This window comes from Hyperolius riggenbachi, chromosome 4 (genome assembly GCF_040937935.1).
Source record: "Hyperolius riggenbachi isolate aHypRig1 chromosome 4, aHypRig1.pri, whole genome shotgun sequence".
NCBI classification, from domain to species: Eukaryota; Metazoa; Chordata; class Amphibia; order Anura; family Hyperoliidae; genus Hyperolius; species Hyperolius riggenbachi.
This window is the reverse complement of record NC_090649.1, coordinates 174783283-174799858: the sequence shown is the minus strand read 5'-3', so window position 1 is coordinate 174799858 and position 16576 is coordinate 174783283. Positions and strand designations below refer to the sequence as shown.

Sequence of the window (16576 nt, the reverse complement as noted above, 5' to 3'; positions counted from 1 at the left end):
CTCTAGATACAAAGATACAGTAGTTAAGTAAATACCGGTATGTATTTTTTAAATAAATATTTGTTTGACTTTTAGCTCATTTTCACACCTGCTGCCACAGTTGCAGCTGTGCAGTCTGATATTCCAGTGATTTCATCATCAACATCTTCATCATCTTGTCAGTCCTCAGCCACTCAGGTGAGTTATATGAAGTAAGGATCCAAGAGTTGATAAACTGTTTTATGACCCTGTCGGTATCAGGACATGATTTATGCCTTGTTAAAGAGACACTGAAGCAAAAAAAAAAAATTATGATATAATGAAGTGGTTGTGTAGTATGGATAATTACTAGAACATTAGAAGTAAAGAAAATATTCTCATGTATTTTTTTTTTCATTTTTATTTTCAGTTAAATAGTTTTTTGTTTTTTTTTTATAACCCCATCATTCTCTAATATTTGCAGTTTACACTCTACTCAACATTCTAAATGATTTTCCAGAGCAGGCTAGTGAACTTTTGAACTGTCCTCTGCAGAAGAAAAAAACAATACAGTGACAGACACTTGCGATAATAAGCTTCAGAAGACAGAGCTCTCTGCGACTTTGAAAGTCGTGGAGCTTAATGGCTCTTTTGCATAGATAACAACGGGAGTTTAACTCTTCCTGTACTGGAAACAATATTAGACTTATGTCTAAGTATTCCAGGCAAGGAAGCATCTCCGCATGAATGACGGAGCTCCACTTCGTCATCAGTCTCCCAGACGTTAGTCTATTTACTAGGTACAGCCATGGGATCTAAGGCAGCGCTGTACTGGGGACAGCCGTGTCACTCGGCTGTCCCCTCCATAGGCACAAAAGCGACCCACTGTTATATGCTGAAGCCTATGACAGCCGATCACGCTGATAGGCTGACGGGGGGAGGGAGGGAGAGGGATAAAAAAACATTTTTATTTAAAAATAAAAGACAAAAATATTTACTAAAAAAATAAATAAACATTGGGGGAGCGATTAGACCCCCACCAACAGAGAGCTCTGTTGGTGGGGAGAAAAGGGAGGGATCACTTGTGTGCTGAGTTGGACGGCCCTGCAGCAAGGCCTTAAAGCTGCAGTGGCCTATTTGTTAAAAAATGGCCTAGTCTTTAGGGGGGTTTAACACTGCAGTCCTCAAGTGGTTCAATGAGTCTAAAGCTAATCTAATCTTGAGTCAGAGCACCTGATTTGCCTGCTTGTTCAGTGTCTATGGCTAAAAGTATTCCATGCAAGGAAGCAGCAGGACAGCCAGGCCTATTGTTTAATAGGAAATATCCATATCCCCCCCATATCCCTCTCACTTTAAGTATTCTTTAAATTATGTTATAACAGGTAAATTTTAATAAACAATATCTTTAAAAAAGTTACTCCTAGATTGCTGCAAATGTACAAGAAGTACATGCTTATATGATTGTGCAACAAGTGTACAAGTGAGACATGATCACATCACTGCAAACCGCCAGACTTACAAATCAGTTATCTGATCAGAGTGATCATATGCTTCTCCATTACTTCTGCTTTAGTAGACTAATTGCTATAGACTGAGATGATCATTGGTAACAATTTGTATGTTCGCACTCTTATGTAGCCGTGTACAAGCCGTGGGGTTCTAGCCTTAAAAAAAAAAAAAAACATAACTAGGCAATATAGGCCAGTAACCTAGTTTTGCATTCTAACAACTAAATCTGTTTCCCTTTGCATTTTCCTGTAATTTGTTTGACATTTGCCTACTTGTCAGTCAGACAGAAAATAGTGTATTTAAAGAAGGAAAGAGGGATAATCTTGAAATAAGAGTCATTTGCAAAGGAAATGATGTGTACTTTTTGGAAAGCACAGTAGAAATGTGATGAAACTTATTTTCCCCAGTTCTTTTGATTAATCTTAACATTCAGTATAACCTATGGTCAGATGTTAATGTATTGTATGATGGTTTTTATCCTGTCAGTGCAGTCTGAATGGTATGCCTACAGCCCACGGCCTGTATAGCACCCAGCCACTGAACATCTAACACATCACCAACAGGCCTTCAGGCCTTGCAATATGAGCTTTGTCTTGTTGACTTAAATAAAGGACAAGAACAATGAGAAACTGTGTACTGAATAATTCAACCATAGGCAAAAAATACTCCAGCATCATTTGTTTATGTTAGATTACCCTGGTTTCACATTCTAAAACCTGATCTGAAAAGGAATAATTTTTCAGTGAGGTGAAAATTGTAAAAAATAACTAGTAACATCCAACCAGTGCAAAATACATTCAAAGGAAATGAGAATTATTGTTTTTGTCCCTGCAATTGAGTTACCTTTTTGTAAACAGCCTACTGGCCCATATGCAATTAACTTTTTCTCCTGTGTTTTCTCCTAGGAGATAATTTCAACTTCTTTTTAAAATAACCTTTTAGCACTTTGCAATTGAAAAAGTACCCAAAAATAGATGACAAGGCACTATCAAAATTATTTTGAATATTTTCTCCTTTGCTGGTGGTTTAAAAAGCACTTTATGACAAGGTGTAAAAATATCACCTAGGAGAAAACTCAGGAGAAAAAGTGAACTGCTTATGGGCCACTGTGTATAAATGTAATAGAGGGATGAGGCTGAGAACCATTAGCTTCCACAGATCTAATTATATGGACAGTAATTTCCACTTAATTACTGGAGAAATCATTTTAATTCTGCAGAATATATTAATTTATATTCTAACCTGTAAACAGTAGTAGAATACTAATGGCAGTCAATATCCTTCAATTCCAGTGGAAGTCATCTTCCTGCAAAGGAGCAAAGTTAAGCTATGTACAGGTAGGCAGTAGAGATGATCAATGAGATGTCAAATTTCATGGCAATTATATACAGCTTAAAAATGGACCAATCAGAATAACTTCCTGTCAGTTTTTATTGGTCGAAGTTCAAGCTGCATAACATTTACATGAAATTTGAAAGCAAGGAGAAATTATTTGTATTTTATTGGTCATCCCTAATAGGCAGTATCGGTTTCTGGGAATGATCATAGTTGGCTGTTCGCAGTGGCAAATTCACAAATTATTGCTATACAGGCATGCTGCTTAGTTGCAGCCTTTTTTGTGGCGAGGGTAAGGGGTACAACAAGAAAGTAGTGCCCATGAGGGTACGAACAGTGCAGTCATTTGTCTTGTAGAATTTGTAAATGTATTAAGGGGAAAAGAAATGGAGATATTTATCAATTATGTTGCCTATGAGCATCATGAATATTACATATTCACTGGGTCTTCATCTTCTGGAAAGTTATAATTACCTGCTTCTTGTAAGTCACCCCCCAGAACTGTGTAAAGCCCCTTTTCGCAAACTTCATTTGTTTTCTGTATGTTGAGTGCAAGAAAGCGTTTCTATTGCCAAAATAGAATGTCAAAGTGCTTTCCGTGCTGTGGATAATTGCAGCTCCATACAGGTATCACCACCTTCAGTTGACTCTTTCTCATTGTGCTTTGGGTCCCTTCCCGGAAAGTGTACCAATGTGGGATGTGCCAAGATGAGCAATAGAGTGGAGAGAAAGCTGGTATTGAGCAAACACACAGCACACACACGATAATAAGCCTGGATGTATAATTAATCCAAATACCTTTATTAGGCACATTCTTCACCCACCCTCTCCACCAGTAAAATAATATAATTTAAGAGTACCTAAATTATAAATTACATTTTGCTTTAAGGGCTCTTTCACACTAAGAAGTTGCGTTTGATGCAACGTTAAGGTCGCACAACGTGCCCCTAACGCAGCACATGTAGGTTATAAAATTGGACATTATTTTGTACTACGTTATGTGTCTCTTGGTGCGCCGTTTTCGTCGCATACTGATGGAACAAAAACGGTGCATGCGTTACATAAAAAAAAACATTACTGAGCATGTGCAACACACATAATGCAGCAAATGTATTGCTAAACGCACAGCATGCAGCACTTTCTAAATATTGTTACACACAACGCAACGTGTGCACTGTGAATGTCGCACAGACTTGGCATTGCTGTGCATTAGTCTGCGATGGAACATTTTCTAACGTGTGACTTTAATGTCGCACTGTGAAAGAGGCCTTAACCTAATAAGTTGCCAAGATATATAAAATCACACATGATGAAGTGTTATTTTCTCACCCCCAGGGTCCGTATGCCACATACGGTCTTGAAAGCCTTTGTTTTCTTTCGAAACCATAGGTGCAAAGCCTGCTGGGGGATTGATGTATTAACTCCACCCTTCATGTCCATGTGATCTAATCTAGGCAGACAGACAGACAGACATCTGCAGTAAGAATTATAGCAAACAGACATCATAAGACAGGCTGCAGCAGTTTTCCTGTCTTTTTTCTGTACTACAGTTTGTGAAAAGAGAAGTAATTTGATCCAGGCAGACAAACAGCAGGGGAGGGAGGGGCAGGGGAGTTAACCAGGCTGAAGAGGTGGGCACAGTGCTTTAGCAAGCCTTCAGCTTCAGAAGGAATAAGGAAGTGTTACTTACAGATATAAATGTGAGTCTGTTCTATCCAATATGATGTACCAGATGCAAACTTGATATGTTCATCTAACTTTACACAGTGCCTAAACTATATATATGTATTGCAATTCAGACCTTTTTTGGCTGGAGGTGGTCTTTAAAGAGAACCTAAACTGAGAAGGATATGTAGTTTTCCTTTTAAAATAATACCAGTTGCCTGACTCTCCTGCTGATCCTGTGCCTCTAATACTTTTAGCCACAGCCCCTCAACAAGCATGCAGATCAGGTGCTCTGACTGAATTCAGACTGGATTAGCTCCATGCTTGTTTCAGGTGTGTGATTCAGATGCTAATGCAGCCAGAGATCAGCAGGACTACCAGGCAACTGGTATTGTTTAAAAGGAAACATCCATATCCCTTTCAGTTTAGGATCCCTTTAAGCAGCATGCCCTCCAAACAGAGGAGTTTCCCCCAAATAACAGAGTGCATTCTCCCAAATATAATGCTTATGATTTTCCTCCTCATAAGTTCAAATTCTCTTGACCGAGATAGTGATAGGTTTGTTTAGACAGTTCTATGTGGTCCATGATTTACTTGATCCATATAGTACTAACCATTCAGCCATGACAGGAAATAATTGTATTATTGGCCTAAATATATATCTTGATTTTATGGTGGGTAAATAGGCTTCTGTGCCATTCTGTCTTGACGTGACTTGCAATGCATTTGATAGTTGGTAGGTGGGTGTGAAGCATGCATGATCTGTTGCGTTACTATGCTGAAGAGAATTGTTTTATGTCTTAATTTAGGTACAGAATTTAACACTAAGAGGCCCACCAATACTGGAAATATCATGTCCACAAAACAGCCCACCAAAAATAAGCAGCCAAGAGCAGCCCCTGGCTATGTGCCACAAGGCTACTAATTCCAGTTCTAAAGCTGTACATTCTGATTCCAATGAAGCAAGCCATAAAGGCGAAAGCCCTGGCTCTGAGTCACGCTGCACTGCAGTAACAAGGACAGCAAGTTTACACCAGCTGATTGCTCCAGGTACGCCGCTCTGTTATCTGCCTACTATAGAAACATGCTAGAAACAAACAAAACCTTTTAAAGCTACCTGCTTTCAAATCTTAATTGGGGAAACTGGTGTAAGCGGTGACCATACTCAGGTTAATTCATAAATAACTATAGAATATTCAATTTAATGTGTTACCTATAGCAACCAAATTGACACGCGTTCACTTTTGCCTGTTCATTTGACTGGAGCGGATCATGGCTTCAGATATGTGCAGAGAGCCGAGGATGTCTGCAGTTTTTCTAGTCAGGAGGAGATGATGGCCATATCAGCATACTAAACTGAAGGATATCAATCTGTGCAATTCAATCTTTTGAGTTACTAAGTAAAGGGGCCCATACACTTTGTTGATTTTCCCAGCAGATACGATCAGCATGATGAAATCTGCTAGAGATCGATGCCGCTACATTCCCGCCTGATTGTAATTTCATTTGATTGATCCAAAATCGATCTAAACTATCGATTTCTCCCAACATAAAAATCTCGGTCGAGTGTGCAATGGTTGATTTCAGGACGACCGACAGACTTCCCCCAGGTTTCCTTCCCCACCTAAATGCCCTCACCCAGCCCATGAAGAGTGTTAGTAGCGGAGTGCACACTCACCTGTCCACTGGCGCACTCCTGCTGTGTCCTCTCTCCACCCCTCACCAGGGCGCCTGTACCCCATGACCCGATGGCATGTATGTTATGTGACCACACACATGCCCTGGGGACGCGAGGGTGCAAGCGCACTAGCGGGGATGGAGAGAGGACACAGGAGGAGCGGGCCAGTGGACAGGTGAGTGTGCATGTCACTGCAGCACTCTGACACCGGGGAGCACATTAGATGGGGGAGACCTGGGACATGGCAGACCGCACTGCACAGCGGCTCCATAGATTTTTATTTTTTTTTAAATAGATTTCTAGGTGAAATCTTTTAAAGATCTATAAACTGTGAGTGTCAGTAATAGATCCCTCTCTGATCAGATCTATCTGTTGATTGAATCTGGTGGCCATCTAAAGTGCATGACCACCTTAAAGATAACCTAAAGTCAACTAAAAAAAATGAGATTTACTCACCTGGGGCTTCCCTCAGCCCCCAGCAGCCGAACGGTGCCCTCGCAGCTCCGCTCCGATGTCCCAGGACCCGCCGGCGAGCACTTCCGGTTTGGCCGTCACTGGCCGACAGGCATGGGAACGCGAGTGATTCTTCGCGTTCCCAGCCTGTATATCGCCCCCTATGCTGCTATTGCGGCCAGGAGGCCCCAATAGCAGCATAGGGGGCGATATACAGGCTGGGAACGCGAACAATCACTCGTTCCCATGCCTGTCGGCCGGTGACGGCCAAACCGGAAGTGCTCGCCGGCGGGTCCTGGGACATCGGAGCGGAGCTGCGAGGGCACCGATCGGCTGCTGGGGGCTGAGGGAAGCCCCAGGTGTGTAAATCTCATTTTTTTTAGTTGACTTAAGGTTCGCTTTAAGCTTTGTACACATGCTAGATGACACTTGGCTGAGGATGCCCATAACGACCGACTCTGCAGAGAATCCAGTGTGGGTAGAGCAGGCCCCGACCCCTCTCAACCCCTTGCGAAAACTTTGGCCGATTGATGGCTGACAGCATCTTATCCCCACTTTCACTGCTTGCCACGTGCCGCTCTGCCCTTCCCTGCATCGGAACAGAACACATCACTAGCCTACAGTCTAGCAACACATCTATACAGCCTCGGCTCTGCAATGTCGTCCAAAGGATCGGGAGCCGTAGAGCCTAATTACTCTTGTCACATGTAATAGAATCTGCTTCATGGTCAGTTCTGCAGATTTACCCTTATATACCTACATATAGGTCTGCATGGGTCCAGCTAGAAGAAAATCACAAACAACTCCTAAACAAGCAATCCTCAAATGATGCTGTTTTTTCTCTCTCACCTGTGCAGAGATGAAATAATAGCTACTGGAAAATAATCTTTGTGAATATGAAGGATTCTGAGCTGCTTCTGAAGATATGTCCCCATTTTACACTACTTTATGAATGTATCTCTATATAGTGATGGCTGAGAGCCAAAATTGTTTAATTTAGCATTTATAAATGTTTTTATATTTTATAAAAAATATTTCCTGACATAAAAGTGTTAAATTGCTCATTTAGTTTAGTTTAAAATGCAGTTAAATTGTTGCTTAAAGTGTACCTGAGGTAAAAATGACAGAACCTGTTGATGGAGGGCAGAGGGGTTAAATACAGGGCTGTGGAGTCTGTACAAAAATCATCCAACTCCTCAATTTATGAAACCTCCGACTCTAGGTACCCAAAATGGCTCTGACTCCTCGACTCCGACTTCTTAGTCTAATACAAGCCGTTGAAATCCGTACAAAAATCATCTGACTCTGACTCCTCAGTTTATAAAACCTCCAACTCCGACTCCAGGTACCCAAAATTGCTCCAACTCCTCAACTCTGACTCCAACTCCGACTCCACAGCCCTGGTTAAATACTTACCTGTACTGCTGCCATATCTCCAGGCAGGTTATCGGTCCACCCTCCTCGGAGATGGGGCAGTGATTATTTTTTTTCAAAATTGCTAACAAGGCTATGGCCACGCCCATCTGTATTGCCATGGCCCAACCCTAGCACAGCAGCCACGGCCCAATTGGTGGCTGCAAAGCTGGCGGCAGGCAGAGATTTCCGAAGAGCTGCGGTAGTCTTCGGAAACATGTCTGCGACTGCACTGCCAAAGTGAGAAGTACTCCCCTGTGATCAGAATATGATGGATCAGGTGATTATTTAGGCCTGAAATCCACAACTTCCCCCTTCCCTATCTGTCATAATTAAGACAGGGCCTATCATTCTTAGCCCAGGTACTCTTTAAATCATGATATTTTGTTTTTTGGTATTTATTTTCTTTCTTTTTTTTTTCTTTTTTTTTGCAGTATCATATTCTCCAGTCCAGCCACATTGTCTAGCTAAGCACCCCGCAATTCAGCTTCATCCCGATGCCCCAAAGCTACCCCATCATCAAATGATATTACAGCAGCAGCAACAGATACAACACCGGCATCAAATTCAGACAATTACTTTACATAACCCAACATTAGAGTCTCCAACCTCCCAGCACTGTGTGCCAATGCAGAGTCCAACATTCCTGCCTCTTCCCAGCAGTGCTCATTCACACCACAGTAACCCTGCGCTAACCCCTCCTCCTCCTTCTCCCACTCTGTCTCAAACTGCACAGCAGTCTGTTGTAGTGTCTCCTTCATCAGCACAGTCTCCATGTCAGTCACCCACTATAATAATCCACCCACAGGCCCTCATACATTCACAGCCACCCATTCTTGTCCAGTCATCTTTGCCTTCTAGAGAAAATCCACATCTAGTACATAGCACATTGCATTCAACTTCACCTATTGCTTTTCCGACCAATCATCCATCTTCAGTGGCACCAGGGCACCATCCTGGGCCATCACATCAACAAACTGTAGCAACTTCTGTACAGCCATTGATGTCCTCCTTGGCACCAAGCAGTCAGCATCCACTCCAAACCCTGCCTCCCCCAGTGGAATCCTCAGCTACTATGAGCACATCACCTTCTTCCCAGCTGCAGGCTTTACCGCTGCAGTCTATGCAGACAATATCTGTTCAGCCTGAGATATTAACCCCTGGGCAAGTTCTGATGCAGAATGCATTGCTTACTGAAGAAGAACTTCCTGCTGCAGAAGCACTTGTACAGCTGCCATTCCAGACACTTCCTCCACCTCAGACTGTTGCAGTAAACCTCCACATACCACCAGCACAGGTTGAGCCACCAGTGGTAAGGTTCTACTATGACTCTTGGATCACACATTAACATTTGGCAATAAAGTCAAAGGGAGACTTTGCACCTCACATACTTCCGTTGGTGCCAGAAGTATTTTCTGCTGATTTAGGTTGATATATACAGTGTATATGTGTGTGTGTGTGTATATATATATATATATATATATATATATATATATATATATATATATATTTCTTAAAGACTTTTGACCTTGAAAGGCAGTGTACAAGTACTGTTGCCTCCAGGGATCAGGGTTTTATCCCCCGGGTGACAGTTCAAGGCAGAATGCCGTACAGATGTTGCTAGCCTATAGGCTAGTGACGCGTGCTGTTGGTACTCGGGGCTACAGAGTAGGAGGCACAAGGTGGAAAACAATGTCCTCCGCTGATATAATCGAGCATTACGGATCTATCAGCGATGCATTGGGAAGGGTCAAGGACCACCGTACACATGCTAGATTCTTGTTAGTCGAGTCTTGCTAGACCTGACGGGCTGCACCAGCTGAAAATCATGTAGCAAGGCTTTAGTCTTCATCACCTGTGAATTATCACTTTATTTATGTACTTATGAATAAGGTTTTGTTAGAAGGCAGAGGAGGAGAATCGGGAACCCCGGAGAGCCTTCAAGGTACAGTAAAACTTTGGATTGCAAGTAACTTGGTTTAAGAGCACTTTGCAAGACAAGCAAACATTTTTATGAAATTTTGATAAGCAAGCAACATCTATACAAGCAAATATTGTATACACGCATCACGCCATCCCAACTGAGCAGATGGTTAGTCTCCCTGTGACGCTGTCTATATATCTTGTCTATATATCTTATCTAAAGTTTAGATAGTTTACACAGCAAATCAAGCTGCAAACAGCTTCAATAGAATGTGATTACCGTATTTCTTCCTGTGATACAATGACAGCAGCCATGTTGTTTGTAAACATTTTACAAAGGCAAGCTGATCTGCATCTTCAGCACTCAGCCTGTGAAAAAAAACCTAATCCCCCCCCCCCTCCTCCCTTCTGCCTCTGAAATCTCTGGCTAGTAATACCTCCCACTCCTGCCCAGACTGAGCTCCTGTAAGCCCTTGCTACTGTCTGAAAATGCCAAGGCACTCTGGAGCTGTGGGCGAAGCTTGTTTAGTTTATAGGGAATTAGAGTATTAAAACAAAAAAGTATTTGGCTTGAGGAATGCCCTATAAACAATAGGAAAGGAACACAATTATGCAATGAGTAAAAGTTCATCTCGGATACACTTTAATCAGAGTGTAAGGACTGCACAATATCACATTTCTGTGAAATTTTCAAATGTAGGTGAAAGCAACTGTCATTAGATATGTTCCTTGTTAAAGCCAAACACAAAAAAAAAGTTTTGGGATTGTGGAACAAATCTTTCCATTAATCCTTATGGGGAAATTTGCTTTGCTATTAGAGTGCTTTGGATTACAAGCATGTTTCAAGAACGAACTATGTTTGCTGCAAACCAAGGTTCCACTGTATTGCAATTCAAGATACTCCTAAGCTGTTGTAACTATGATCTTTAAACTAGAGAAATGGTAGGTAAATCTGGTTTTATTTTTATTTCAGATATACTGCAATGCAAAAGTATTCATACATTTTAACAACTAAACTCTCTTTTGACAATTGATTTATTTAAAAACTGTTGCCGTACTGTATAAAACTGAGAAAGGAAATAATCCTGAGACCATTCCGGCCCTGCTGAGTGATTTTGCCATTATTTTTGGTCCAGGCAATTTTTTTAGACGAGAAACATAATTTTACCTTCCTAAAACAGAAGGTATTTGTGATAGTTCTGTAAGGGACTCACCTGGTAGCGGTTCCAGTGCTGGTGGCTTGCATGACGGAGCGCAGCCACGAGCTTCCTCTTCCAAATTGTCTGGCGGCATCCCCGGCGCTCCTGCGGCAGTGAATGGGAGTGCGTGTCTCCCCTGCATCCCTGGGCGGGCGCGTGCGGCTCAGAGCGTCTGCAGTAATTAGTGTCAGCTGAGAGTTGGTCAGCTGATTGGGTATTCTGGATTGGGGCTGGCTTGGGCGGGCTTTTTGGGTATTTAATCCCTGTGTCTCATGTAGCGCGTGCCCGTGATAGAGATCAGTTTGCTGGTTGTTACAGGACTTGCTAAAACGTATTTTTTCATGTGCTTCAGCTAGTTCCTTGATAAATATATATGCAATAACTACGAATATATATTGATCCGCTAGTTGAGCCGTTTGTTATTTTTCTGTATTACTGTGTGTGACTTTTTGCTTCTCTTTGACTTCGTTTTTGACTCAGCCCCTTGTACCTTAGCCATCTGATCACCTGTGAATTAACCTAGCCTGTTAACGACCTAGCTTTTGCCTCAGCACACTGTACCGCAGCCATCTGATATCTAGTTTATGACCCTAGCCAGTTACCAACCTAGTCTTTGCCTCAGCCTTTTGTACCGTACCCTTCTGATCTTATGTGTATGACCTAGCCTGTTACCAACTCCGATTTTGTCTAACCACTGAACTACAGATACGTGTATCACCACATTTTGTGTAGTGTATTACATAGTACCTAGCGTGACATTATCACGGGCCCCATCTTGCTTTGGAGGAGTTACAACAACAGGTCATGTTGCTCACAGGGGCTGTTAACCAGCTCACAGAACAAATGGTTACTCAACAAGGCCAGTTGACCCATTTGGCTAACATGCAGCCCTGTGTTGAGCAAACAGCGGCTTCCAACGCTCAGTCTGTACCTTCTCCTGCTTCTCCTGTACAGATCCCTCTGGAGCCAAAAATGCCGCTACCATAGAAGTTTTATGGTTCTAGATCAGATTTTGACAATTTTAGGAACCACTGTTTGACTTATTTTGAGGCTCACCCTAGGCCTACTGGTACTGAGACTCAAAAAGTGTCTTTGATTATGTCTCTTCTACAGGGGGACTCGCAGACCTGGGCTTATGGCCTACCTCCTGGCTATGAAGCTCTCAGCATTGTGGAAAACTTTTTTAAGGCCATGGCTATCATTTATTCTGATCCTGACGTTTCTGTTACTGCAGTACGCAAGTTAAGAGAATTACATCAGGGTCGCCGTACTGCAGAGGAATACGCTGCAGAATTCAGGCGTTGGTCAGTCTCAACCGAGTGGGGGGAGGCTGCATTACGAGATCAATTTCTATTTGGGTTATCCGATTCTGTTAATGATATGTTAGTCGGTCACCCAGATCCACAGACTCTGGAGGATGCCATTTCTTTGGCTATACGAGTGGATAGGTGGATTAGGCATCGACGTCAAGGCAAGGCGTTGTTGCCTGTTTTAGGGGCCTCGGGCTCAGGTAGCAAGGTGTCTCTTACTGAAGTAGAGTCCATGCAGATAGGGCTGTCCAGACATAGAGAGGGCCTATGTTTGTTCTGTGGCGGTAAAGCACACATTGCTGTTAACTGTCCTGCAAAGAGGAAGCCAGAAAACTCCAGCGCCTAAGTGAAGTTGGGGAACTTTACTTGGGGGATCAGGTTTTTCCCCAAAAAATGAAAAAGGTACTTTTACCTGTTATCATACATTGGCAGGATAAATCCTTTCACTTTCAAGCATTTGTTGATTCGGGGGCAGCTGGAAATTTTCTGGACTCCACTTTCGCCTCTGAAATTGGAATCGCAGCTTTAGATTTGAAGGATAAGGTTTATGTTACAGCAATTGATGATTCACCCTTTCATGCAAATCAACCTATCACTATCTCTCCTAAAATCTGTTTTCAAGTAGGGGCAATGCATTGTGAAAATGTACAATTCTACTTATTAAAGATGCCTTCTAGTCCACTGGTTTTGGGTCTTCCCTGGTTACAACGCAATCCACATATTGACTGGGGTTCTGGTCAACTCACTAATTGGTCTTCCTACTGTTTTTACCACTGTCTAAAGTCACTTCCACTGCATAATACCAACATTAAAATCAAGGGTCTGCCTTCTAATTATGAAGAATTTGCTGATGTTTTCTCTCCTCAGGCTGCCGATAAGCTCCCACCCCATAGACCGTATGATTGCCCCATTGATCTGTTGCCCGGTACCATGCCACCTCGAGGACATTTGTATAAACTTTCTGGCCCAGAAAAACAGGCCATGAAGGATTATATAAAAGAAAATCTCGTTAAGGGTTTTATCCGTCCTTCTTCCTCCCCTGCTGGGGCAGGATTATTTTTTGTCGAAAAAAGATGGTGGTTTACAACCTTGTATAGATTATCGAGCTTTGAACAAGATCACCGTGAAAAATAGGTATCCCTTGCCTCTTATCGGTGATCTATTTACTCAGGTTGTTGTTGGGGCCAACGTGTTTTCTAAATTAGATCTACGGGTTGGGGGGGGGGGGTATGGGGGCCTACAATCTTATACGTATTTGACAGGAAGACGAGTGGAAGACTGCATTTAACACTCAAGAGGGACATTATGAATATTTAGTCATGCCATTTGGTCTTTGCAATGCTCCAGCAGTCTTCCAAGACTTTGTAAACAACATTTTTAGAGAGTTTTTGGGTAAATTTGTCGTTGTCTATCTTGATGACATTTTGGTCTATTCTTCCTCCATTTCTGAACACCGCAAACATGTAAGATTGGTGTTACTGAAACTTCGCGAGAATCAATTATATGCTATAATGGAGAAATGCATTTTTGAAACCAATCAGGTGTCTTTTTCGGGGTACGTTGTCTCTGATAGAGGGTTGGCCATGGATTCTGGGAAACTCAAGGCAGTATTAGACTGGCCACAACCTCAGAATTTGAAGGCGTTACAACGCTTCCTTGGTTTTGCAAACTTCTATAGAAGGTTTATTAAGGGATTCTCTACTAAGGTTGCCCCTCTCACAGATCTTACAAAACAATGCTAATCCTTCAGTTTGGCCCATTCAGGCATCTGAGGCTTTTCAGGAATTAAAGAAAGCTTTTTGTACTGCTGCGGTTCTCACGCATCCTGACGTGTCACGTCCATTCATTGCTGAAGTGGAGGCTTCCGAGATTGGAGTTGGGGCAGTTTTATCCCAGTATTCAGACACACCAGAAAGATTCCATTCCTGTGCTTTTTTCTCTAGGAAGTTTTCTCCCGCAGAACACAATTATAATTATTGGCCATCAAATGGGCGTTTGAAGAGTGGAGACATTGGTTAGAGGGAGCCTCTCATCCAATTACAGTCTATACTGACCACAAAAATTTGGAATACATTGAAGGAGCCAAAAGATTAAACCCTCATCAGGCTCGTTGGGCTCTGTTCTTTTCTCGGTTTAATTTTATTATAACCTATAAACCAGGCTCTAAAAAAATTAAAGTGGATACGTTGTCACACAGTTTTGAAGCAAACTCCACTGAGTCAGAAGCTCAAATTCCAATCCTTCCATCTCAATGTGTTATGGCCTCCATGACTAATACTGTCCTTTGTAGTGATTTGTCTGACCTGTTAAAGCCTTTTCAAAAAGATGTTCCGTCTGGAAAACCTCCTGAGAAACTATTTGTTCCGCACCAACTTAGACTCCGAGGCCTCCAGCAGTTTCATGACTCAAAAACTGTGGGTCACCTTGGTATAAAGAAAACATTGGAGTTATTGGCTAGGCATGTGTGGTGGCCTTCCTTAAGGGTGGATGCAGAGGCTTATGTAAAGGCTTGTGCAGTTTGTGCTCGTAATAAATGTTACAGGGTTCCTCCTAGTGGTTGTTTGTTACCTTTGTCTGTACCTGAAAAGTCCTGGACTAATATCTCCATGGATTTTATAGTGGATTTGCCTTCCTCTCATGGGTTTACAACTATCTGGGTGGTAGTTGACCGCTTTAGTAAAATGGCTCACTTTGTACTGTTACCTAAACGTCCATCTGCCAAAAAATTAGCAGAACTTTTCATTAATCACGTTTTCTGCCTGCATGGTATTCCTGAAAATATTGTGTCTGATAAAGGGGTTCAGTTTGTAGCTCAGTTTTGGAGGTGTTTTTGTCAACGGTTAGGCATTTCCTCATCATTTTCCTCGGGACTTCATCCTGAAACTAATGGCCAGACTGAAAGAACCAACCAGACTGTTGAGCAATTTTTGCATTGTTATGTATCTAAAAATCAAGAATCTTGGGCTGACTACATTTCGTTTGCTGAGTTCGCCTTTAATAATCTGGTTGGTTCTTCCACGGGAATGTCACCATTCCAGATCGTGACAGGATCACACCCTAAATGTGTATCTTTATCCACTCCATCATCCAATCTCCCAGCATTAGAGGATTGGTTAGGTTTAATGTCTCAGTTGTGGGGTAAGGTCAAGAGAAACCTGGATACGTCTGTTAAGAGTCAAAAGAAATTTGCTGATCTTCACCATTCTGAAGAACCTGATTTTGTACCTGGAGATCTGGTGTGGGTCTCCACCTGAAATATTCCTTTACGCCAGTTATCCTCCAAATTGGGTCCCCATTTCATTGGTCCACACCCTATTTTGGAAAAGATTAATCGTGTCGCCTATAGAGTCTCCTTGCCTCACTCTGTTAGAGTAGTAAACACCTTTCATGTGTCCTTACTAAAATCTGCTAAGGATACTGGTCCCTCCACTTCCCCACCTCCGCCCATTATGGTTGAAGGTAGTCCTGAATATGAAGTTGAAAGAATCCTTGACTCTCGCAAAATTAGGAATTCTTTACAGTATCTTATTGACTGGAAGGGGTACGGACCAGGAGAAAGATCATGGGTACCTGCTCGCCAGATTCACGCTTCAGAATTAATTTCTGACTTTCATATTAAGAATCCAGGTAAACCAGGTGCTGAGTGTTCGGTGACCACTCCACAGGGATGGATGGGGGGGAGGGGGGGGTGTAAGGGACTCACCTGTCAGCGGTTCCAGCGCTGGCGGCTCGCATGACGGAGCGCAGCCACAAGCTTCCTCTTCCGAATTGTCTGGCATCCTGGCTCTCCTGCGGCGGCGAATGGGAGTGCGCGTCTCCCCTGCATCCCTGGGTGGGCATGCGCGGCTCAGAGCCACTCTTATGCCCCCCCACCGTTGGCAGTAATTAGTGTCAGCTGAGAGTTGGTCAGCTGACACTCAGACAGGATGCTGTATGCTGATTGGGTGTTCTGGATTGGGGCTGGCTTGGGCGGGCTTTTTGGGTATTTAATCCCTGTGTCTCATTTAGCCCGTGCCCGTGATCAGTTTGCTGGTTGTTATGGGCCTTGCTAAAACTTATTTCTTGTGCTTTAGCTAGTTCCTTGATTAATATATATGCAATAACTGCGAATATATATTTATCCGTTAGTTGAG

At 42.6% G+C, this 16576-nt stretch overlaps 1 protein-coding gene across 12 annotated transcripts in view; it reads left to right on the top strand.

Moving 5' to 3' along the window:
• PHC3 (polyhomeotic homolog 3) overlaps nt 1–16576 on the top strand; it is a 118472-nt gene that overhangs the window by 54646 nt on the left and 47250 nt on the right. For all 12 annotated transcript variants that reach the window (XR_011031383.1, XR_011031381.1, XR_011031380.1 and 9 more), the window contains 3 exons: nt 76–177; nt 5277–5517; nt 8446–9323. Coding sequence is in view for 8 of the 12 variants with exons in the window: in XM_068280993.1 (XP_068137094.1) it covers nt 76–177; nt 5277–5517; nt 8446–9323 (1221 nt within the window). In the remaining 4 variants the exon portion in view is untranslated. The remainder of the gene's footprint in view (nt 1–75; nt 178–5276; nt 5518–8445; nt 9324–16576) is intronic.